A 25,440-nucleotide genomic window follows, 5' to 3' on the forward strand; every position below is an offset into this window, starting at 1 on the left:
GAAGTGGCAATAGTTTGACCAGAAGCACTGTCTGGACCCCGGCGGGTCCTCCACCCCTAAGTAAACTCTCGTGTGCTTGCACATCAACTCACACATTTCGGCATGTGCAGCTAGCTTTTCTTGTAAGATCCGGTAAAAACCGAATGAGAACGCTTTGCATTTTGTCACTATCGATAACAATGAGGTAACATTGGCTTATAGCTTAGGTGTAAAGGGGGAGACAGATCTTTTAACTGTTACTATATATTCACCCACCCTCCGTGCACAATAAACCTAGCTCCAGAGGTAATCCTGCTTAGGTGGGACCTGGCATCATAGACCACCCTTAGTGCTCGGTTTCTAATGTTAGCTTCTCATTCGGTCTCGGTTTATCCCTTAATCCTCCGATTTTCTTGGGTAAAAGAGCCGGAGAGGTTATCTCTTCTCCCAATCTTAGCAACATGCTCTGTGATGCCACGGGCAACCTTGATCGCTGCATTTCAGCAAACAGGGGGAGAAAACACAGCAGTAACGAAAAACCACAATCAAATGACACCGGAGCGCTACACGCTCGCGGGGAGGGTAGCGAAGGGCCAGAGCAGTCAGCAGTTTAGGAAGCCACGTGAGATCTACCCACCACTCCACCCGCTCTCCCTCCCAAGAAGGAAAAGAAGAGAGGGAGGGGAACTTCAATTCCCGACTTGCAACTGGGCGGTTGCTTCGGAAACACTACAACTCCCAGCGTGCAGCGAGACGAGTCGGAGCCACCTCCTTCTCCTCCCGCGGTTCCCCCCTCCCCCCCTTCCTGGCTGGGTCCGTGTGCGCCTGCGCAAGAGAGGCCGGAGCAGTCTTACCCTAATGTAAGATGGTGGCCCGTCTGGCTGTGGAACCCACGGAAAGCCGAGAGTCCCCCTCTCAGCCATAAAGGTCGGACTTAGAGGAGCCATCCGGCCCGGTCCCGACGAGGCCTCCCCCGGCAGCCGCTCAGCAGTCGCTTGCGAGGACGCGCCAGCCCGTGGGCTCGGGAGGAGGAGAAAGCGAGGTGCGGAAGGCGGGTGAGTGTCTGCGGGGCTGGGCTTACAGGGAGCCGGAGGCTGGCCGGCTACGAGAGCGCGGAGGCTTCGCGGGGACTGTGCAGGCCGCACCGCCCCCCCACCCCCCAACACATACCCCACCCCCTGCCTCTTCTTCACCCTCCTCCTCCTCGTCTTCCTCCTCCTCCTCCTTCTCTTCCTCCCCCTTCGGTTCAGCAGCCGCCACCAGGAAAAGGGAGCGAGGCGGCGGCGGCAGTAGCAGAGGCAGCAGCAGCAGCAGCAGCAAGAGGAGGAGGCTGGGGCGAGCTGGAGCCTCCTTCGAAAGCCTCTTCCACGGGGGAGCTTGTGTAGCTCCTCCCTCCCCCCCCTTTTCCCCTGCCTTCTTTTTGGGACAGAAGACTAGGGGCTGATACTGCATGTTTTCCCAAACTCCCTATGTCTTTGGTCTTAGCCCTTCCCCAGAGCCCTCGCGCCTCCATCCCCGCAACTAACATCATCTCCACTCTCACTCCTATTGCTTGCTGCACATTAATTTCACGGCCAGGGCTGCTACTTGTTATCTTCCCCATTGCCTTTACTCCGGACATGGACCCCCTTACCCCTTCTGCTGACGTCCTGGAGCTGCTGCTTTCAACCAACACACTGGTACACCTGCCCCGGGATAACTGCTGCTGCTGCTGCTGCCCATTTACCACCTTTCTTAGACTCCTATCCTGGCCCATCCTACCCTTTGAGCGCTAATTTAATTTTAATCTAGTTTCTTAATTGTCTTAAAGCTGCTGTTCAGTCACCTCTCCCACCTCTTTTCTCTATAACCCGGCTGCTCTTATTTCCCCCTATTTCTTTAGTCAAAGTCTTGATATCTTTAGTTCCTGAAGGGAGGATGCCCGGTGTTTGGTCATGCTTACTGGAACGTTAAGAAAGTAAAAGAATTAGGGATTTGAATGACAGTGTAAGCAAGAAATACCACTTTGGGAAATTTTAAGCAGATTGCTCAAATTTTTAATTAAGTAAAGCAATCTTGTCATTTTACTTTCAGTTATCCATGTGTGCATTAGCTGCTTTTACCAGTCTCTGACAAATCTTTTCATTTTTGACTGATGTCCTATGTGCTATGCTTCTGATTTGCCTCTCCTTCAACCACTTGGTATATGCTTAGGTTATGTAAATTATTCACAATATTACCCCCAAATGATATAGAAGAAGGTAACTTTGGCACACACAAGCATTGATTGCAAAGCTAAATATAAATGATTTTTGGATTACTACTTTGGGTTTTTTCCATGCCTCTGTTCCCTTCCATAATTGACAGCTGACTAGGTGACTCGACTGGAAATATGGTTTGATTTGTCACTTATCTAGTTCACTTAGGATTTGGATGGAAATTTTCTCTGTAGTTTAAATTTGGTTAGTAGTTGTATCTTGAGGGAATTAATAACAAGTCTTTTCTTTTTTAACTTCCAATATGGAAGTTGTCTGAACAGAATACTTTTTCTCAAAAAACAAACTTGAACAGAGATTTGTTTATTTCGTTTGTTTTTAATCTGACAATGGGACTAGGTTAAGAGAAATGATAAAACTGTATCCATGCGTGGTGCTGGTGGCACTGTCATTGAAACTGACAGTGAAAAGGACAGATTGGAGGGAGTGTAGTTAGTTCCCATGAAAGTGCTTTTAGAAAAACAGAAATGGAAAATAAAAAATAACATAAGAACTTAGCATTTTAGATAAGTTTGCTGTAATCATAGAGAATTAACAGAAAAGCAAATTAGTCTGTGATGTGATCTTTTATAGTTAAGATAATCCTTAGCAAATGGGTTGGAAGGTATGATGTCCATCAATAAGTATATCTTTTACTTTAAAAAAGTAGTTCACAAACACCCAGTAAGTTTGGTTCATATCCAAATCTCTGCCTGAGGTTGGTGTGGATTTAATTTTTAATCACAACATTCTGAGCTGTGGCTGTTGTGGCAAATATGAAGTCAAAAGTTAGACTGTCTAATTCTTTTCCTTAACCTCTTTTTTCTTTTTCACCCCTCTGGGTCTTAATTTGTCTCCACTCTATTATTAAAGTACTGATGAAAGTTAATGGAGAAACCATTATAGCCTGCAGTTTCCTTGAAATAATGATTAGTTTTGGGGTGGGGTTATGGTAATAGAATTGATCATTGGTATTGGAAGTCAGGTATATTGTTTGCACCCCATTTCTTCCTGACATTGTAATGGAAAAGCTTTCCAGTTCACAAACAAACCTTATACACAGGTTTAAAAATATTTGTCAGTCAAGCTTGACTGAAATGCAAGTAGTTTCTTCTAGAGAATACTACTTTTGCATGGCAAGAGGTGCACAGTAATTTGGCCAGTTTCTTTTTAAAGGCTTTCCCTTTTGATTCTCCATTAACTATATTCTTTCAGAATTCAGTGATAGATTATCTTCCCTCCACTTTGTTTTTCTTGCCTATAAATATACAAATTCTTAATTTTAGCGTTCTACATTTGAAGTGTTTCTTTTGGATAGCTAAGGACTGTAATATCTCATTTTGCTAGAGAATAGTAAATTAGATTTCTAAAACATTGTCATATAGTTTATTTTCAGGCATTATAGCTTCATATTTGTCATGGTTTTCTTTGAACAGTTGGGGCATGTTCTGTCAGTGCAGGAATTCTTACTAGTTCTATTCTTGAGATGGATAGATTATTTCAAAAGAAAGTTGTTCGATAAACATAAATAACGTAGGCTAGTTAAAATATTTAGGTTTACATAGTGTCTACAACTAAAACTTTTAGCTCTGGAGGTTGAGACAAATACAGTTTCATAGTGGAACGTATAGGAAAATGAAATTGCTCTTTTATAATCTTTAATTTCAGAAGTTTGTAAACCAAATTAGAATGGTTGTACTGGTGGTAACATACAAGCATTTTTGTGTAAAAGAAGTAGGTAATTGCTTAATAGTGAACTATCTAAATGGGAAAATTTTGATATGGAAAAAAGTCTTATGAGTTTTTATTGGTGGTGGTTAGCTTCTTAGTACAGGTGCAGGGAATGCAGGTAATTTAGTTTTTTTAAAGGCATTTTTCCCCATCCTCCCCTTGCCCCCCAAAATGACACTTTTAAAAGAATGAAAAGCATCATTTTGTAACGAATAGATAAATAGATAGAACATCACAGTGGAAAAGAGCCCTAATCTCAATGAGGAGGCACTGGGTTGTAACTTTTTGACACTAGTTATACAATCATGGGCAAGTCACTTAAACTTTTTCAAGTTTAGTTTCTTCATCCCTAATCTGGTGCTGATATCTCCTGCCCCACAGAGTTTTGGTGAGGCTTAGATGAAAAAATATAAATATTTCCAGACATAAAGGGATACATAAAATGCCAGCTGTTTTTAGGAGTGCAGTTTTATGTGGCTATGTTTGTTGCACTGATTTAAAGTTACTGAAATTCATTTTCACAATTTAAAAAAAGAAACCATTAGGTTAAGGTGATTTTTCACAAGCCAAGAACTTGACTTCAGATTCTGCATAAGATTCAATTAGCTTTTATCAGTAAATAGTCCCTTCTGGACTTTTTGGGAGGAAAGTGACAGGATCCAACTTCAGCAATTAAAGATCAGTGAATGTAGGGAATTGGGTTACATGGATATTTCTACTGTTCCTTAAACATCATAACTCAAATGCACTATATAATTTGTCCAAAGGATTTCTTCTAGGCAAGACTCAAATGCTTTTTACCATGCAGGAAGACCTGTACTGGAAAAAGTCTAGTTAACATTCTAAAATTGTAAAAATTATGAGAACCCAGTAATGTTTGGAAAAATTTGTGTGCAAATCCCCATTTTAATTTTTTTTTTTTTTAGCGAGGCAATTGGGGTTAAGTGACTTGCCCAGGGTCACACAGCTAGTAAGTGTTAAGTGTCTGAGGCTGGATTTGAACTCAGGTCCTCCTGACTCCAGGGCCGGTGCTCTATCCACTGCGCCACCTAGCCGGGGGCCCCCCCCCCCATATTAATTTTATAAAACTTAGGAATGGGTTTGATTCTTTTATCTTTATGTAAGATTATCATGGTGGCCCTTTATCTTCTGTTCCTTTTTTTTTTAATTTGTAAAAAAATGCAAAAAAATTGTAAAGGCTTACAAGCATGTTACTCTTAAGCATATTGATTTATACAGCAGTTTCATAGGTTTCTGAAATGAACTTTGTTCAAAAGTTTAAGGCCTTTAATTTTGTTATAATGTGCACTTTTAGGTGGTTTCTTACAAAGTGATGAACTGATGGTAGTTTTTGCACCTGTAGTAGATTGAAACAGATCTTGACAGACATTCCTTTTTCAAAGTGGCCTTTTTTTGGAGGGGGGCAGAAAAGAAGAGGTTCAAAATGGAAATCATAAAAAGAAAATATTGTTTAAACACTGGTACTTCTTGTGGGAGCTTTTTCTCTGGGGAAATCATTTATCACTGGTGAATTTTTTTGCAACCAAAAAAAGAAAAGCCCAGTTAGTTTACCTGGTTAAGAAAACTTTTTGGGGGTATGAGGAGAATATAATATCTTTTTAGCATCAGTTTAGAATTGTTTGTGTAGGCAGCTTACTTTTGAAGGTGACTTTATGGTCATTAGGTTGAGCTATTTTTCCTTTAAAAAACATTAAAAATTAATAACTTATAGAATTCATATAAGTGCATTAGATGACTAGTAGTGGTCATGGTGTTTTGTATCTTCTGTATCTTGTATTGATGAGAGTGAAGCCTTGCCTTTTTAGAGAGAGCAATAATTTGGAAGCAAGTCTTCTCTTTAGTCATGATAGCTCAAGCTCCTTGAAAGTGAGAATGGATTCATTTTTGTCTTTGTATCCTTACAGCCTAGCATAGTGCCTGGCATATATAGATATAGATATATATAGTTGGACATTATTAAATGCATTTATTTTAAAAAGCATTTATTAAAATGCTTGTTGATCTTGAGTGTTTAGTAAAAGGTGGACTGCAAAGGAAAAAAATTTTTTAAACTTGTATTAGCCCATGAATTCAGTTTTGAAATGAAAAAAAGTTCTTCTTTTCTATTAAGAAAAAGCAAAAAGTAATGAGATTTTTAAAAAATGTTACTTGAATCAGAAAATAAGTGTGCTGGGCTAATTTTTTGAAGAAAGTAGTGATCATTTCGTAAAATAACTTAACTAAAATATCAAAGGAATGGACTATTTCCTTAAACTGCAACAAGTAGACACTTTGCCTTTGTGCCAAATATCTGAAATTTCCTAAGCACTTAAAAAAAATTCTTGGAATAAAAGGAAGTGCCAATTTTGGATATTTGCTATACTAAACATTCACTCTATACTATTGAGTGAACTTAGTGGCATTACAATGTGGAATCCAGGTCACTGGCTGATTTTAGTTATCAGTTCCGCTTTTTCCTTTCTCCTTCACTTTCTACCAATTGAGTTTGGATTTCTTGTATTTTTTTATTATAACAAGAATTGTGGGGCCTGGAATAAATGAAAATGATAAAATAGTAAGCTTTTATTAAGTCCTTGCTGTGTTTCAGGTACTGTGCTAAACCCTGGGGAATCAAAGGCAAAAGATGGTCCTTGCCCTTGGGGAGCTCACTCTAATGAGGGAGACAGCAAGCAACAGATATGTACAAAGAAACTGCATACAGGATACAGACGAAAGGCATTAGGTTTTTAGCTGATACTTGAAGGAGGCTAGGGAGGCCGGGAAGAAAAGATGAGTAGGGCCAACTCTAGGTATAGAGGCAGCCAGAGAAAATGCCTGGAGCTGAGAGAGGTAGTCTCATTCAAGGAACATCAAGGAGGCCAGTGTCACTGGGTCTCAGAGTACCCGATGTGATGTGGTGGGGGCTGTAAGGTATTAAAAAGATTGGAAAAGTAGTTGCTGGGAAGCTAGTTTATGAAGGGTTTTGGACAACAAACAAAAATTTTTGTATTTGATCCTGGAAAAAAGGAGCCACTAGAGTTTGAGTTTGGGAGTGACAAGTCAGCAAGACATGGTGGAAAGGACTCTGGACTTCGAGTCTAGGGCCCTGGGTTCAAATTCCTGATCCTTTTACTATCCATGCAGCCTTGGGCAAATCATTTAGCCCCTTAAGGCTTCAATTTCCTCCTTTGGAATTTAGAGGATTTTACAACCTGATCTTTTAGATCCCTCAAACTCTATAATCCTATGAAGCTACTTTTGGTAGTACCACATTTTCTGCCACCTGCATTTTAATTTTTCTGTCTTTAACTTATTTTTTATTTTTGCTAATTTTTAGCTGAAGTAGCCTTGGACTACCATACCACCATGAACTCTGGAAAAAAATTTAGAAAACTTAAGCACAAGGGCTAAGGTATTCATTTGGAGTGGATATATTTGCAAACCGTTTTGTTTTTCTCCTTGATTGTGAAGTAAAGAAACTTCTGAGGTGTGACATTGAACTTTCATTATGGATAAATATGGACAGGGAGTGTCAAGGGACCTAGTGAGAATCTCCCAGTTGGGTGGACCCTTTGTGGAGGATTTATTGGGTGATATAGACAAGAATAGCACAGAATAAGAGAGTAAGGGGTAGTGTTTCATTTACTTCCTTAGAGGGGGTTACCTGCATTGATGGGATTATAGGTCCATTGAAGTGATATTAATAGTTGTAGTCAAGACTTTATTGTATTTTGTAAGATGTCGAGGGGGTTGCAGAAGTTTTTTGTAAAATAGACCCTTCTAGGAGGAGCTTCTGATCCATTTGAGAAGCCTTTTTAATACATAAAATAATATGTAAATACAAGTTACTCCATATTATGCATTTTAAGCATACAGAATGCTGTAGAGGATTGGAAAGAGGGAGAATAATGTTGGGCTTGAGTAGGTGGGGAAGGCTTCCTGGTGAGTGTGAAACTTGAATGGAGAGAATTTAGATAATAAGGACATCCCAAGCCTGGGGAATTCTAGCTTGAGCAAATGCATATAGGTGGGAACAAGCTTGGTGTGAGTAGATAAGAGATTTGTTTGACTAGAATGGTTGATTTGGAGGAGTTATGGAAGAATACTTTGTAAAGAAAAATCAGACTATATCATAGAGAGTTATTGCTTTCAATTAAATTCATCATTAAGTCCCCTCTGTGTGGAAGGTACTGTTTTAGGTATGGGGAGTGCAAATGCAAATATGAAGGAGCCAATTCCTGTCATCAAAGAATTGGTATTCTACTTGGCTTGGTGTGGAAAGATGCATACTTGAGATGCAGATGTCAATATAAAGTTATTTAAGAGTGAAAGGATGCTAAATTGGGCAATCAGGAAGGTTTCCTTCAGGAGGTAATATTTGAGGTGAGCTTTGAAAGAAGATAAGAAACTTTAGGCTTGGAGATGAGAAGATATGCATTCTACTTGAGGGAGGATAGCTTGTTTGAATTCATGAAGGTAAGAGATGGAATTTCCAGATTCTTGGAAGGTTTTGTAGTGCAATTGGGGTGGAATTTGGGTTCATGAAAGGAAACAATATGAAATGTTAGATTGGTACCAGATGATAAGGCCTTAAGAACTAGGCTGAGCAGTTTATTATTTTTTTATGTTTTTGTTTATTTATTTGGTAGTTTCTTCTGAGTCAACAAGGTGGCATGGTGCATGTGTTAAATGTAGAATCAGGAAGAACTGAGTTCCAGTCTTGCCTCAGACATATACTTGTTGTATGACCATGGACAAGCCAAGTAGCCTCTCTGCCTCAGTGTCTTCACCTTTAAAATGCAGATAAAATTGTACTTGCCTCACAGAATTGTACTGAAGCTCCCATGAGATAATGAGCAGTTTATTATAAAGATCATAGGAAACTATTAAAAGTTTTTGAGCAAGAGAATATGATCAGACCTGTGACTTGTGAAGATTATTTCAGCTATTTTCTGGAAGATGTATTAGAGATGAGAAACAAGAAAAGCAGTTATGGGCTGTTGCAATAGTCTAGGTGAGGGCTGATGAAGGCCTGAACTAGAGCAATGGCCATCTGAATGAAGAGGGGATAGATAAGAGAGATGTTGGGGAGGTGGAGCTGATAGCCCTTGATGGGCTCTGCAGGGGAGGAGTAGCTTCAGCAGCATCTGACATTCATATAGCACTTTAAAGTTTGAAACAATATCTCATTTGAATCTCCCACTAACCCTGACATGTAGGTGTTATTTACAGATGAGAGAAGTTAAGTGACTTATTCAGGGTTATACAGCTAGCAAGGGTTGGATGTGCAGTGTGAACCCAGGTCTCCCAGCGTTCTGTCCCGCATTCTATATAGCCTGAGAAGACAGAAGGGAAGAGTCAAGACTGACTGAAGTTATGAATCTTGATGACTAGACAGATGGTGGCAACCTTTGTAGAAATAGAGGAATTTGGAGGTGGGCAGAGTTCAATGGAAGAAGATAATACGTTTGAAATGTCAAAGGGATAGCCATATGGAAATATCCAGCGTTGCCCTTGGTGATGGAGTACTGGAGTTAAGATGGTATATTAGATTGAGAAAAATGGGAGTTAATTGCATAGAGATAGTCAACTGGAGCAGATGAGATCACCCAAGGGATAAGATTCAGAATGGGAGGAGTCTAAGGATAGAGACTTATAGAACTCCCATACTTAAATATGAGGGGCTAGATGATATACCTAAGGATATTGAGAAGGAACTATCAGATAGGCAGGAAGACCAGGAGAAAACTGTGTCATGTAAACCAGGGGAGGAGAGAATGTCTAGGAAGATATTTCTAATTAGAAAACTGAGAAGTAAAGGAGATGTGCACTGAGAAAAGGTCATTGGATTTAGTATTTAAGATCCTTTAACACCTATAGCTAGGTGGTATAGTGGTACAGTATCTTTGCCGAGAAAACCCCAAATGGGGTCATGAACAGCACCTCCTACTTCTTTCTCGGTCAAGTGACTTGCCCAGGGTCACACAGCCAGTAAGTGTCAAGAGTCTGAGGCTGGATTTGAACTCAGGTCCTCCTGAATCCAGGGCCGGTGCTTTATCCACTGAGCCACTTAGCTGTCCCTACTTCTTTCTCTTAATCCCATGACTCTACTGAAACTACTCTCAAAAGGTTATAAAGAAGTGGAGGGAGTACGAGTAGATAATACCAAGATATTGGTAGTGAAAGAGCTATTAGGATACTAAGGTAATGGCAGATTCAAGTGGAAAAAAAAAATGTTTTGTAAAGAATGAGGGACATTTAGACATGTTTATAGGATTTGTTAAGTAAAACCAGTATTTGGGGAGACATTCAACATAAGACTGGGCAGTGGGCTGATGCAGTGGATAAAGCACCAGGCCTGGAATCAGGAAGACCTGAGTTAAAATCCAGCCTCAGATACTTACTAGTTGTGTGACCCTAAGCAAGTCATTTAACCCTATTTGCCTCAGTTCCTCATCTGTAAAATGAGCTGGAGAAGGAAATGACAAACCACTTCAGCATCTTATCAAAGAAAACTCCAAATGGGTCATGAAGAGTCAAACACGACTTCGTAACAACAAATTGCAGCTGGGTGACCCATTGGATAGAGCACCAGCCCAGGAGTCAGGAAGGCTCATCTTCCTGGGTTCAAATCTGACCTCAGATACCTAACACCTTTGTAAACCTGGGCAAGTCAAGTAACCCTTTTTTACCTCAAGTTCCTCATTTCTGTAAAATGAATAGGAGAAGGAAATGGCAAACCATTATGGTATCTATGCCAAGAAAATCCTACATAGGGACATGAAGAATCAGACATGACTAACAAACAACTGAACAATAACAAGTCAACATGAGAGAAAAGGAGTGACTGAGGGGGCCAGTTCTGGGAGGAGAAAGTAGGAGTCATGATTTGATATGATAGACAATAGGGAGCCATTGCAAGTTATTGAGCAGGAAGAGTGCCGTTATAACATTAGTAAGAAAAGTAATCTGATGACCAGCATAAGTGAGGGATTTCCTTATTTGGTGAAGTTCTCAACATTCTCTCTTTTTTGTGAATGACATTTGTTGCATCAAGCTTGGGAACATTGCAGAACCTACTAAATAAGTGAGATTCATAGTGACTCAGAATTGGGCCTATTTATCTACACTGGACAAACAAGTAGATGAAGAATTCCTATTGTCCAGATTATGATAAACTATTGAGTTAGACAACCAGTAGAGGAGGTCCATCAGCATATTATCTTGTGCTACAAATGCACAACGAATTGGGCTCAGGACCAAAAGGAAAGCGGGCAAGATTGTCTTTGGGAAGTTGCAGTTCTTCAAATAATCTCAAGCTCTGAAACAAGTCCATCTTCTTAACAACAATGGCTATATGGCTACAAATCTTGGAATCAGTCTTCAAAGCCCTGAAATTTTTTCTTTCGGTGAGGCAGTTGGGGTTAAGTGACTTACCCAAGGTCACACAGCTAGTAAGTGTCAAGGGTCTGAGGTCAAATTTGAACTCAGGTCCTCCTGACTTCAGGGCTGGTGCTCTATCCACTGCGTTACCTAGCTGCCCCCAAAGCCCTGAAATTAAGATCACTCAAAGGTCAGTGGAGAGGTGCACGGTGAATCCAAACAATCTGCATCATTTGTTTTGGAGTCTTCACTTCTGATTTCCTCAGTGTAGGGAACTCCCAGCTTGTAAACTCTTTCCACTAAAGCCGACTGGCAACTTTCATATGTGCCAGAAACAGACTTTGGCCCAGTTCTTCCTGATAGGCAGTGTGGTATACTATCCCTTGGGGAATTGCTCTGGAGAAATTGAATCAAGCAAAAGTTCTCAACGTATGGTCTGGAGACCTTTGGGCCTCACCAGGATCCTTCTAGGGGGTCCTCAATGTCAAAACTATTTTAATAATACCATTAAGATGCCATTATTTCTCATAGAGTAAATGTAAATAAAACCCACATAAAAAGAAAGCTCTTTGGGGGAATCCTCAGTCATTTTCATTATAAAAGGGACCTAGAGACCAGAAGTATTTGGAACTTCTGGAGTAAAATTTGCCATCAGAGAAATTTTTTTGGAGGAAAAAATGGAGGCTGGTCTTGTAAGGACCTTAAGGAGTAATTGATTGCTTATGTGCTGCATTGGTATCCATGCAGTGTCAAAAGATCTGATTAAAGATCCCTAGCATGCTAAGTGAACCCACTTTGGTGACCTTAAGGGAGGACATGGCCAGAATTGTAGAAGATAGATGGACATGGATGGGGGCTGCAGTCAGCATGGTTGGAGAGAATGCCCACATTGATAAAATCACAAATCCATTGAAGTAATTTGATGGAAGTGTAGGGGATGGGACTAGAAGCATGATGTGATATACAAAGCACTGGACTAAGGCAGGGACAGTAATAATGGAGATAAAGGCATGAATTTGAGACACTGGGAAGAAATCCTGAGGGACTGACTCTCAGGCTGCCATAGAGTGAATGCTGGGTAGATCTAGGAAAACCTGGGTTTGAATATTGCCACATTGACTAGGTCTGTAAATCACTTCTCACACTGTTTCCTTATCTGTAAAATAGGAATATTATCAATAGTACTGTAACATAGTATTTTCTGGATTCTTATAGATCTGTAGGACCTCAGTGGTAGTTGTGAAGATCAAGTGAAATGTATATAAGACTGACTTTTAAAATACTCTGTAAAGGTCAGTTACTGTTACAGAATTTACTGGTTGGTTGGATCTAGGGAATGAAAGATAAGACAGAAGTCAAGCCTAGGGGATGGGAGAAATGTGGTAGATTCATTTGTGCTAGCAAATTGCTATTTGTTTTCTCAGAGGCAAGTTTTAAGAAAGGAGATGATACATGATTGCTCAATTTACAATCACAAAAAAATTCCAGTAGAAAATATTAATTAGTATCATAAAAATAATTTTAATTTTTTTCTTTTGGGGGTATGTGTGTGGAAATTTGAAAGTGAAAGAAGTAGCTTAAAAAAATAATAGAATACTCCATTCACAAGTTAAGATAAACTTATAGTTCACTTACTGCTTTACATATGTATAATTCAAAAGGAATTAACACCAGGAGACTTAGTATATTTAAACAGCTTATAGCCAGCTACATATTGTGATATTCTTAATATTTATATTTTAAATTGGCCCGAGTGGAGAGAAAATTCCCAGTGAAGTATAAGACTCAATCTTCCTAGCTCCACCTCATTGCTTGAGGACATAAGGTTAGGTCAGCAGGAAGATGGATGTTGGGACATGGTGAAATGACAGTTTATTCTTCCATGCACTTATGTTTTCCAAAGGTGCTTGGTTTTTTTTTTTTAAACCTTAAACACTAATGCATACTTGTTTTGGTTAGATTTTTTTTTTGAGCTCTATTTGCTTAGAAATGAAAAAAGCCTTTCCTTTTTTTTTTGTTGACCCTTAAAAAGTCAACTGTCTGCATTTATTTAGTATAGTTTCAATATAACACATTTGCTATATTACATTAGGGAGTTTGTAAATGATTTAATTTTGTACTTCTATTGACTGCTATCTTAAAGCTGGTAAAAAATGTGAATGTTGCTAAGTTATTTATTGAAAATTATATAGTGCAACTCTTTCTCTTTAACATCATGTACATGAAATAAAGCATAATTTATATTTTTCTTCTAAACATTTAGAACAAAAGTTTCATGTTTGGAGGAATTCAGAAGAGGGAGAAGTAGACGGGTATGGTTCTTAAAAGCTTTATATTAAATTCATCTTAATTTTTCTCTAACAGTTTTCTCATTTTCTTTTCTATTTTTTGAAAGTGTTATAAACAATGCTAGCTAAATAATAATGATTAAAGATGCTGCACAATATAACATTTAATGGAAAATATTTTCTCTTACTCTTGGAGTATTTGCTAAAGACCTTCTTGAGCCTTTTACCATGACATATCTTTTAGTTTTTGCTTATTTATCCAATTTAGTTATATGTTCCAGGGTTTTTTGGAGTAGGAAAAAAGCCCATTTCATTCTTCTTGCAGGATTGTTTTAAAAGTGTCAACATTCTGGCTTTGGTTACAAAGACTGGATCCACTTTTTTTGTGTGTGATAATTATTGATGGAGGTTGGCTTATTCCTAAAATAAGCTTAGGATTTCATGATGTTTCATACTGCTTCTTGCACCATTCCTTATAGAGAAAGATCTCACCAATTCTTCATTGTTGTTAGAGGTGAGAAAAAATGAATGCTCTTTAAGTATAAGAAGACCTCTATGGTTGAGGATTTTATCATCCTTTGGAATAAAGTGTGCTTCTTGTGCCAAGCCAAGCTTTTCCCCCAAGGCATGACTTTTTTATTATTTTGCTAGCACCTTTGTACCTTACTGAGGCAAAAATGGAAGTGGGGAATGATGGAATGATATTCTGCTCCCCTCTTGCCCCCAATTCTTTGTATGTCTGGATTCTTAATGATGGGCTGATTAAAAATAAATAGGCATAAAAAAAAAACAAAAATAAATAGGCATTCCACACATATTCAGAGACTTAAAGATTCACATGGGTTAATCAGCCTCTTTAAATTGGAAAATCATTTCCTCTCCTCACTCCACCCCTCCACTGGAACCAATTTCTTTCATGTCATAGTATGAATTACTTAAATCAGACAATTAGGACCTTGAGAGTTGGAAGGAACCGTGGAGGTTGTTGAGGGCAATCTTCTTATTCTGTGGATGAGGAAACTGAGCTCTCTTAGGTGACCTGACCAATGGTATACAGTTGTGTTTGGAATCTAGGCCTTTGGACTCCATCAGATCAACATGTAGGAGAAATTTGCAGCATAGGAGGAAGAAAAGAGTAATTTTTGGAGCAGGAGGGCAGGCCCAGGTGGAGTGGAGGATTGACAGAAGACAGTGTGACATTATTGTGGAGAGAGGAGTCAGGAGGTAGGAGGTGGGAGAGGGGTTCCAAAGGGAGTAGGATTGTGCCAAAGAAAAGCTTTGCATGCTTTGCAATTTTCTGAGAGCCCCTGATGGCAGCTGCTGTGTCACTGAAAATCTTTCATTCTGTCTTTGGCATATGTGCCTTAATGAGCGTTTGGTGGAAAGGACTAATTTAAAAGACTTTATGTGGTTAAACATAAAATTTTCAGTGGCTGGATTTTCATCTCAAGCCTTGTGAATTCAGGCTATATTTGTTATCACTCCTACTGAGAACATACATTTCAAGTGACCAAAGAGCATCTTCTCCCCCCTCCCCCCACTTTGGCTTAAGAAATCAGGAAAATTTGGGAAGGCTGCCAACAAGTCCTCTAAAGAAATTATTTCCGTGGTCCATCCTCTCAGTTTAGCCTATTTCCTCCCCAGTTAATATGGAGATATCTATATCTATTGAGTGCAGTAGAATGAAGTGGGAAGAGTGTTGGTTACTGAATTAAAATTATAGTTCTGCCATTTAGTCTAAGTCACTCACGTGTCAAGGCTTTAGGAGGGGGTTGGACTAGATGGCTTCTGAGGTCCTTTCTATCTATGGTCCTGTGAACCCTGGACAAGGCCACCATAACCTCCCACCTGATCTTTTCATCTATAAAATAGGGATAATTACATTTGCATTACATACCTCACATGTTGTGAGGAAAGAACTCTGCAAACCTTAAACTCAATATAGATGTGAGTTATGATGCACCTCTAACCTATTTCCTGCCTCCGTTGTTATTGATATGGTATTTAAAGATTTCTCCGAGGGGTTTTCTAGACTCTGGTCTTTCACAACTCCTAAGGCTGTGTTGTGTTTGGTCAACTTTCTTGTTCAGTTACATGGAGTGAAAATGATATGTTAATATGGAGTGGAACTCGTTAGTTTGCTTGTTGACAAATTCTTCAAGGGAGGTTTTGTTGTTCAGTCCTTTCTGACTCTTTGTGACCCCATTTGGGGTTTTCTTGGCAGAGATACTGGAGTGGTTTGCCATGTCCTTCTCTAGCTTATTTTACAGATGAAGAAACTGAGGCAAACAGGATTAAGTTACTTGCCTGGGGTCACAGAGCTAATAAATGTCTGATGTCAGATTTGATGAATTTAGGTCTTCCTGACTTGCCACTCTATCCCTTCTGCAACCTTGCTGCTCTTCAGTAGAGGTTGCCAGGTGAATATCTTTGTTTTCTGAGGAGTGGAGAGACATTTTAAGGGGTTGATTGAATTGGACAGAGGGGGGAGGAAGGCATGTAGCTAAATCAGCTACTCTATTGTAGTAAGGAGTAAGGTATAGCTGAAACGGTTGGCTTTGGAGGTAGTTGTGATTACTTGTCCTCATTTTTTTAATTGTTTAAGTTACAAAAACTGCTAATTTGTTAGAGATAATAACAATGTGAAAATAAATTCATATTTCTCCTTTTTATGTAATCAGCCTTTTCTTAACAGTTTGATCATTAGCACTGAGTCTTGGTTAGTCTTCCTAAGAACTTTCAGCATTCAGCAGATATATTAGGTGCTTACTGTGTGCTTAGTTATGTGCTAGGTTCTGGGGTCATAGGGCCATAGCTTTAGAGTTAGAAGATGTTCCCGGGCATTTTTAGTTCCGCTCCCTTGTTTTATGAGGCCTAGAAATGCTAGATGAACTGTTTAAGATCACACAGTTAATAAGTGCTACATCAGAAATTCAAACCCAGGTCTTCCAATGCTTTCTGTAAAGAAATAGACCTTGCCTTCGTGGATTCACAGTTTAACAAGAAGATAAAAGAGGCCCATGACTGTAATAGAATGGGAAGGGCACTTGATTTGGAGTCAGGATCTGGGTTCAAATTCTATCATTAAGTAATTTTACCTCTCTGGGTCTCGGTTAACTAGCTTTTAAATAAAACAAGGAGGTTGGACTAGATAGTCTCTAAGATTTCTTCCAGATCTGAGTGAAAAATGTTTGTAAAACAAAGTGCTATGAGGAAGGTTCTTTCTGACTTTGAAGAAGGGCTGGAGGAAGATATCGGGAGGCTTCTTAGAGGAGGTATCATTTTAACGTATGGGCAAGAATTCAGCAGGTGAAGAGAGTAGATCAGTCACTTGACTAGCATTTTGGATGATCTTTACTAACCAGCAGGTGAAGTTGAATTCTATTTAGGAGACAATAAGGAGCCCTTAAACACTTTTCCCCAGAAGTATCCTGATCTTAAAGCATAAGAAAGATGATTTGGGGTATCTTGGAAGTAGGGAGAGAGTTGAGGTGAGAACAAGGGGAGAGAGTGATGTTCAGAATAGGATTAAAAGGTATATAATCAAAGGATACTACTAATGATTAATGAGGAGTTGGTGGTGTAATTCATTTATTTAGTAAACCTGTTAAGCCTCAGTGGTGATACAAAGACAAAAAAAATCAGTCGTCTCAGTTCTCAAGGAGTTTACATTTAATTTGTTGGGTGCCAAGGAATAACACGAAAATTTAAATTCAAATTAATTTCTGGGGATGAGGGTGACCTAACAGGTGGGGAATCAGGATCAGCTTTGGCTAGGAAGGAGGGGGCAGTTGAGCTGAGCCTTTAAGGAAACAAGAGTGAGGAAGGTTTGCATTTTAGGCATATATGACAGCCTATATAAAGACACAGAGAAGGGAAATATGAAAGAGCAAGTGCTGCAAAATGTGTACGTGTGCAAGCACACTAGAGAGGGGGGAGAGGGACAGAGAGAAGGAAATAGAATGTGCAAAAAGCTTCAGTAGATAGGCTGGAGCAGATTGTGAAAACTTGATCTTGATCCTAAAGACATTTGGGAGACACTGGAGCCAGGGAGTGACATTATCAGACTTCTGCTTTAGGGAGATCATTTTAGCCATTAGGTGGAAGAGTCTGGAATGCAGAGGGGAGAAATGGAGTTAGAGGAGACCAATTAGGAGACTCAAAGTCTAAATGATAGGTAATAAGCACCAGAACTAGAGCGGTGATTTTGTAAGAGGAGGTAGAAGACTTGGTAACTGATTGGCTATGGGGGCTGAAGGAGTGTAAACAATCAAGCAAAGATGGATCCTGGATGATGGGGAAAGGATGGTGGTCTTCAACACATATATATGTTAGGAAGAGGGGAGAATTTAAGGGAAAGAAAATGAATTTTGTATTGGATATGTTAAGGTTGAGATGAATATTGGACATTTTAAAAACATTTTTTTATTTTTTGGTGGGGCAATGAGGGTTAAGTGACTTGCCCAGGGTCACACAGCTAGTAAGTGCCAAGTGTCTGAGGTCGGATTTGAACTCAGGTCCTCCTGAATCCAGGGACAGTGCTTTATCCACTGCGCCACCTAGCTGCCCTGAATATTGTACATTTAATTAGGAACAGACACTTGTTTATTTAGATTTGTAACTCTACAGAGACTGTATAGATTTGAGTCATCTGCCTAGAGGTAAAATGAATCCATAAGACGTGATGAGATCACAGTAAGAGTGTAGAGAGATGGAAAACAAAAAGGATGCAGGACAGAACCCTTGTATTTTACCCCACACATAGAGGGGAAGGACACAGAAAATGATCCAATAAGGGAGACACTTGAGAAGGTTTGGGAGACTGGTAAGTCATTGCTTTGAGCAGCCATGTCAGAAATCTAGTAAGATGAGAATTCAGGAGGAGAGGTCAATGATGTCAAAAGCTGCAAAGATGCCAAGAAGGTTATGGATTGTGAAAAGGTCATCAGATTTGGCAATTTAAAAAATCATTGGTACCTTTGGGTAGAATAGTTTCAGTTATGATGGTCAAAAGCCAAGACTGCAAGGGGTAAAGAGAGGAAAGAAAGTAGAGGTAAACATGTAGACAATTTTTCTAAGAGTTTAACTGTGAAAGGTAGGATGTGCTGTGCCCAAACACACACACACACACACACACACACACACACACACACACACACACACAGTATATGTAGGTGTATATATGCATGTACATATTTTTATATTTATACACTCATGTATTTATATTTGTACATATGTGTATATATAAATTCAGAATGTCAAAATCTTTTCCCTCAAACAACCTCCTTATCTCTTACCTTCCCCATTATTGTTGAGGGCAACACCATCCTCCTAGTCCCCTATGCTCAAAACCTTGGAGTTACTCTGGATTTCTCACTATTTCTCACTCCCCATATCTAAGCTGTTGACAAGACTTGTTGATTTCACCTTTGCAACATGTCTCAGATAGGCTTCTTTCTACTCCGACACTGTTACCACTGTTGTGTAGTTCCCTCATCACTTCACACGTTGATTACTGTAACAGCCTGTTGGTGAGTCAGCTCGCCTCGTCTCTCCCCACTTCAATTCATTATCCATTTAGCCACCAAAATGATTTTCCTAAAACTACCTATCTGATCATGTGACTCCCCCTTACCCAATTAATTTCACTGGCTTCCTATTGCCACCAGGGGCAAATACAAAACACTCAGACATTCAAAGTCCTTCATAACCTAGCCCCTCTTTCCAGTCTTAGATCTTACTTTCCCACACACACTTTTGATTCAGTGACATTGGTCTCCTGACTATTCCATGAACAAGACACACCATCTCTTGGCTTCAGGCATTTTATCTGTCCCTCATGCCTGGAATGCTCTCCCTTCTCTGCCCTAACTACTGATCTCCTGGGCTTTCTTTAAGTCCCAACTAAAATCTTTAACTTCTACAGGAAGCCTTCCCTAACCCCTCTTAATTCCAGTGCTTTCCCTCTTTTAATTATTTCATAATTAATCCTCTATATCTTGCTTTATGTTTATTTGTTTGCAGGTTGTCTCCTTCATTAGATCATAAACTCCTTGAGGACAGGGACTGTCTTTTGCCTCTTTTTGTATTTCCAGTGCTTAGCACAGTGCCTGACACATAGGTGCTCAATAAATCTTTAGTGAATTGAATTAGATTTTTTTTTTTTTTGGTGAGGCAGTAGGGGTTAAGTGACTTGCCCAGGCTCACACAGCTAGTAAGTGTCGAGCATCTGAGGTTAGATTTGAACTCAAGTCCTCCTGACTCCAGGGCCAGTGCTTTTATCTACTGCACCACCTAGCTGCCCCTAGTGAATTGAATTATATACATACACACATGGGATGGTAGGATCAAGAAAGATATTATTTTTCAAAGGAGGGAGAGAGCTGGGTGTGTTTGTAGATTGCTAGATAGGAGGGAGGAGAAGGATGCTTGCAGGAGCATGCCACCTGAGGAGATGAAGGGATGGAGTCAAGGGTATAAATAATGGGGTTGGTCTGGTTGAGAAAAGGAGCCTCCTTTTCCATCAGAGATTGGAGCAAACACTTAGAGGATAGGGGGTGATGAGGAATTTTGAGGTGTAGAATAGGAGTGAAGAGGGAGTTTTTGTAAGGGGCTTCTTCTCTCAAAGTATTAGCATTAAATAAACAAACAAATAAATAGGTGAATGAATAAGTAAATAAAGTATTAAATATTTTGCTTAGAAGGGAGGAGAAAGACTGTGGTGGTGGTAGATTTAAGAAGAAAAGAACAAGTTAGGAGGAACCCCTGTGATGAGTGAGATAGTCATTAGGGAAGAGTAAAAGGATTGCCTTGTTGCGTTGAGGTCCCTTTTCTTATCTTGACTAAACTGAAAAATGACTGGTGGAAGAGATACAAGTTTTCCATTCTAAAACAGGATGATTGCTTGGCAAAAGGTGGTTTGATTGCAATTAACTATAGTTTTTTTAGTTTATATACCCATAATCATGTTACTCATTCAATTAAGTATTAAGCACCTATGTGCAAAGCACTATACTAGGGTTATAGATTAAAAATAGGCAATCCCTACTCTGAAGGATCTTAAATTCTCTGAGGTTGATATGAACATATGAGCATATGCTGAATAAAGACAAAATAAATATTAGAAAGTTAAATACAAGGTAGGAAGGAAGGACACTAGCAATTAAGATTAGGAAAAAGTATCCTGTAAAAGTTGATACTTTTGAACTACTTGAAGAGGTTCACTGAGGTGGAGCTGAGGAGGAGTGCCTTCTAGGCATGAGGGGAGGCCAGAGTAGAGGCCCAGAGATCTGAGGTAAAGTACCCGGTGTGAGGAACAGAGAGAAGGCCAGTTTGGCTGTTCAATAAAGTTCTGGAAGAGGCGTAATGTTTGATGAGGCGGGAAAGATAAGTTGGTGCCAGGTTATGAGGTATTTAAAAGTCGGAGGAGTTTGATTTGGTCCTGGAAGCAAAAGGGAGCCACTAGAGTTTGAATAGATGAATGATGTAGAAAAAGGAAAATCACTTTAAGAAAAAATTTTTTAATAAGTAAGAATCCTCCTTTCCCTGCTTCCCATCAAAAATGAAATAAAAACAAAACCAACATGCATAATGAAGCAAAAGAGATTTCCGCATTTGCTGTGTCCGTAGATTTGGTGCCTTATTCTGCGCTCTCGAGTCTTCTATCTTTCTGTTAGGAGGTGTGTGGGTCCTCTGGAATCCTGTTTGATATAGTCCACTGCTTCTTAATTTTTTTCTCATGTTTTCCAGGTCAGTTTTTGCTATCTTATATTTCCTTCTATTTTAGTCACGTGTCTTTGTTTTCATATCTTACTGTTTCATGGAGTCATTGACTTTTATTTTGTTCATTCTGATTTTCAGGGAGTTTGTTGACTTGGGCAAAGTTTTGTACCTCTTGTGCTAAGGTATTACTTCCCTTTCCACTTCTTTCTTCCATATCTCTCATTTCTTTTTTCAAGTTTCTTCTAATGCTCTTATTTCATTGATTAAAACATTTAGAATGTCTTTTTTTTATCATGTCCAGGAATCGTTGAATTTGTGCCCAAGCTGTATTTTTCTTTGACACTTTGTAGGTGTTTTGGAATTATTCTCTTATGGCTTGGTTACTTGAATGTGTCTGTCTTCATAATAGTTTTTATGGTTGGATTCTTTTTTTATTTGCTCATTCTTCCAACTTGTTTTCTAACTTTGGATTTTATGTTAGGATCAGACTTTGCACACTCCTGGAGGTCAGGTCTGAGCTGGTCCTGTTGCTGTTTTATTGGGTTATTGAATGTCATGTTATTCCAGTATCTCAGGTTGGCAACTGGCAAGCTATTAGCATTCCTAAAATGGTCTGATTCTAGGCCAACTCTGATCAATACTTACCTGGTCTAAGCTTTGCAAATTCCTGACCTGCATTTGGATCTGAGCAATGCTGTTGTTGGATTCAGACACTGTCAATCATTTGGAGAACTCTGCTGGTTCAGAGTGACAGAACTGCAGGCTACCTTTTGGTCTGGGATTCCTGCTCAGGTTATTTTTCTTCAGGTTTTGTACTGGACTAGAAGTTTGAACTGAGACTCTCTACTCCTGGGGGCCAAGTCATACTGCTACTGCTTGTTTTCCTCTGTGCATAGCTCTTGGCCTGTTGCTGGTTTCTTATTTTGGTAGTCACATTTCTATTGATAAAGCTGCTGGTTGGTACCTGTTTCCGCAACCCACATGATGTTAGGATGCCCATGTGGGTCTAGGACCTCCTCTTGTTCTGGTGCACAGGCTCTGCTTCTGCTGGAGTTCTTCATGCACTGTGCTCTTGGCTAAAACCCATTCTCAGTGTCCACAGACCTCTATGACTCCTTATGCTTGTTGTGGGTTAGAAAAATGACACTGTGATTTACACTTGAATTTGCCCATTAGAATTTCATCTGGTGCATTTTTTGGATCTGTTTAGAGGAGTTTGGGAGATGGAGGGAAGCACTCTGTATGTCTTCCTGCCAATCCCACCATGTTGGCTCCATATCAGGATTTTCAGCTGTATTGGAGTGAGGGGAGAATTGTGGCCCAGAGATCAAGTGGGGAGCCATTACAATAGTCTAAGTGAAAGGTGATAAGGGCTTGAACTAAGGTAGTACTTGTTTGAGTAGAGTGAAAGATTTAGATATAGACACAGTAAGATACGACAACTGATTGAGTATGTGGAGTGAGGATGGAAAGCAAGTAATTGAATAATATTGAGATTATGAACTGCAAGACTAGAAGAATTTCAGTAGAAATGAGAAGTTTGGAAGAGGAGCAGATTATGTGGTGGGAGAGAATGTGTTTCTTTTTTGGACAGTTTGAGATTATGTTACTGAGATACTTAATTTGAAATGTCCAAAAGGCAACACCTCCAGGTGATGGGGCATAATTCAACCCAACTGGAATTTTAAGATCACTGAATGAGAGTAGACAGAGAAAAAACCAGGCCCAGGATCTAGTCTTGGGGAGCTTTCATAGTTGAGGACTGGAGTAAGGGACAGGGCATTTCTTGATCACCTGCTACGTGGTGGGCATTATATTTGTGGGGCACTGTACTAAGCACTTTACATACATTATCTTAGTTGATAAGGAAGATTAGTGAACTGAGGAGACTTAGAAATGCTTAGACAAATAGGGGAATCAGCAGGGAATGGTGTCACAAAATGGTGGTCAATAATGTTGGATGCTGGAGAAAACTCAAGAAGAACGAGGAGTGTAAAACTCATTATTTTGGATTAAAAGGTCATTGGTAATTTGGAGGGTGATGAAATTGGAAGCCAGGTTGCAAAAGGATGAGGAGCTAATGAAAGGAGGGGAAACTGAGGCAGAAAATGTAGGCAGCTTTTTTCTAGAAGTGGCTAAGAATCCAGTCCAGTTAACGTTATGTTGTTGTTTTGTGCTAGGCACTGTGTAAGCACTGGAGAAGGGAGGAACAATGTGGAATGATAGTTTGGGTTGGATGCTAGTCCTTTTTTTTTTTTTTGGCGAGGCAATGAGGGTTAAGTGACTTTCCCAGGGTCACACAGCTAGTAAGTGTCAAGTGTCTGAGGCTGGATTTGAACTCTGGTCCTCCTGAATCCAGGGCTGGTGCTTTATCCACTGCACCACCTAGCTGCCTTGATGCTAGTGCCTATTGAAGTTTTTTTTAAGGATAGTGGAAATTTAGGAATATTTGAAGGCAGTAGGTGAAGAACTAGCAGGTAGAAGGGATGATTGCAAATGGCTGGAAAAGATGGGAAAGAATGACATCAAAGACACATGTAGAAGGAGAGGCAGTGTTATGGATAGAGGAGTGTGGTTGAGGTCAAGAAGACATTAAAAACCCATTGCAGACTCTTCTTACTAGCTGTATGACTCAGGGCTAGTCACTTAGGCTTTTTCTGGCTCTATAAAATGAGGTTAAGAAGAGTTACTTCACTGATAGAGACTGGGGCAACAGATTCAGTAAGGGATATCAAGGGGTTTTGAGAACAGAAGGGAAAGAGGCAGCTTATAACAAATGCTTTCTCAGTAAAGTAAAAGGTGATAGGATGATAGGATGGGGAGAGGGGAAAGTTTGGGAAGGCTTGAGGAAAAAGAAGGCTTGGAAAATAGCTTTTGCAGGGAATGAGGTAGGGAATCAATCAGTCAGAAAGCATTTATAAAGTGTTTACTATATGCTAGTCACAGTGCTAAATGCTGGAGAGATAAAGGCAAAAGAGAGTCCCTGTTCCTGAGGTACTCACACGTAATTTAATGGGGGAGACAAGTAAACAAATACGCAGAAATGAGCTATACAAGGAGAGAAGAAGAGAGAAGACACTGGAATTAAGAGGGATTGGGAAAGGCTTCCTTTAGAAGATGGGATTTAATTTTTTTTTTTTTGCACGAGGCACTGGGGGTTAAGTGACTTGCCCAGGGTCACACAACTAGTAAGTGTCAAGTGTCTGAGGCCAGATTTGTACTCAGGTCCTCCTGAATTCAGGGCTGGTGCATTATCTACTGTGCCACCTAGCTGCCCCCTAGAAGATGGGATTTTTTTTTTTTTTTTTTTAGGCAATGGGGGTTAAGTGACCTGCCCAGAGTCACACAGCTAGTAAGTATCAAGTGTCTGAGGCTGGATTTGAACTCAGGTACTCCTGAATCCAGGGCCGGTGCTTTAACCACTGCGCCATCTAGCTGCCCCAGAAGATGGGATTTTAATTGAGAATTGGAGCAAGCTAGGGAAGGTTGGAGGTGGAAATGAGAAGTGAGAACGTTCCAGGTATATGGGACAAATTCCTGGAACCTAGAGAGGAGTGTCTTGTTCAAAGAACAGCAAGGGAGGCCAGTGTTATGTCACTGGATTTCAGAGTTAGGATTGGGGTGGGAGGCTCATCGTGACATGAAAGAGGGTAAGGTATTGAAAAGCTTTGAATGCCAAACAGGATTTTGTATTTGACTGTAGAAGTGATATGGAACCACTAGAGCTTACTGAATATGAGGTTTGAGGGTTCTATGGTCAGACTTACACTTGAGAAAAATCAATTGGGGAGGATGGACTAGAAAGAAGAGAGATTTGTGGCAGGCTATTGAACTAGTCCAAGTATGAGGTGGTGAGGGTCAGTACCAGGTAGGTTACAGTGTCAGAGGAGAGAAGAGTATGCATTTGAGAGATGTTGCAAAGCTGAAATCGACAGGTCTTGGCAACAGATTTGATATAGGGTGAGAGTGAAAAGTCAAGGATGACAACTATGTTGCAAGCCTGGGGGACTGGGAAAGAATGGCGGTACCCTCGACAGTAATAAGGAAGTTTGGCAGGAATGAGAGTTTAGTGGGAAAGATAATGTGACAAGGTGAGGCCCCAT

At 39.9% G+C, this 25,440-nt stretch overlaps 1 protein-coding gene across 1 annotated transcript in view; it reads left to right on the forward strand.

The window, feature by feature from the left end:
* The first annotated feature begins 844 nt into the window (after positions 1-844).
* The window catches only part of CNOT4 (CCR4-NOT transcription complex subunit 4), a 183,177-nt gene continuing 158,581 nt past the window's right edge, over positions 845-25,440 (forward strand). Inside the window, 2 exon segments of the mRNA XM_043967561.1 lie at positions 845-862; positions 918-1,034. Coding sequence (XP_043823496.1) covers positions 845-862; positions 918-1,034 — 135 coding nt within the window.

Source organism: Dromiciops gliroides, chromosome 5 (assembly GCF_019393635.1).
Source record: "Dromiciops gliroides isolate mDroGli1 chromosome 5, mDroGli1.pri, whole genome shotgun sequence".
Taxonomy (NCBI): Eukaryota; Metazoa; Chordata; class Mammalia; order Microbiotheria; family Microbiotheriidae; genus Dromiciops; species Dromiciops gliroides.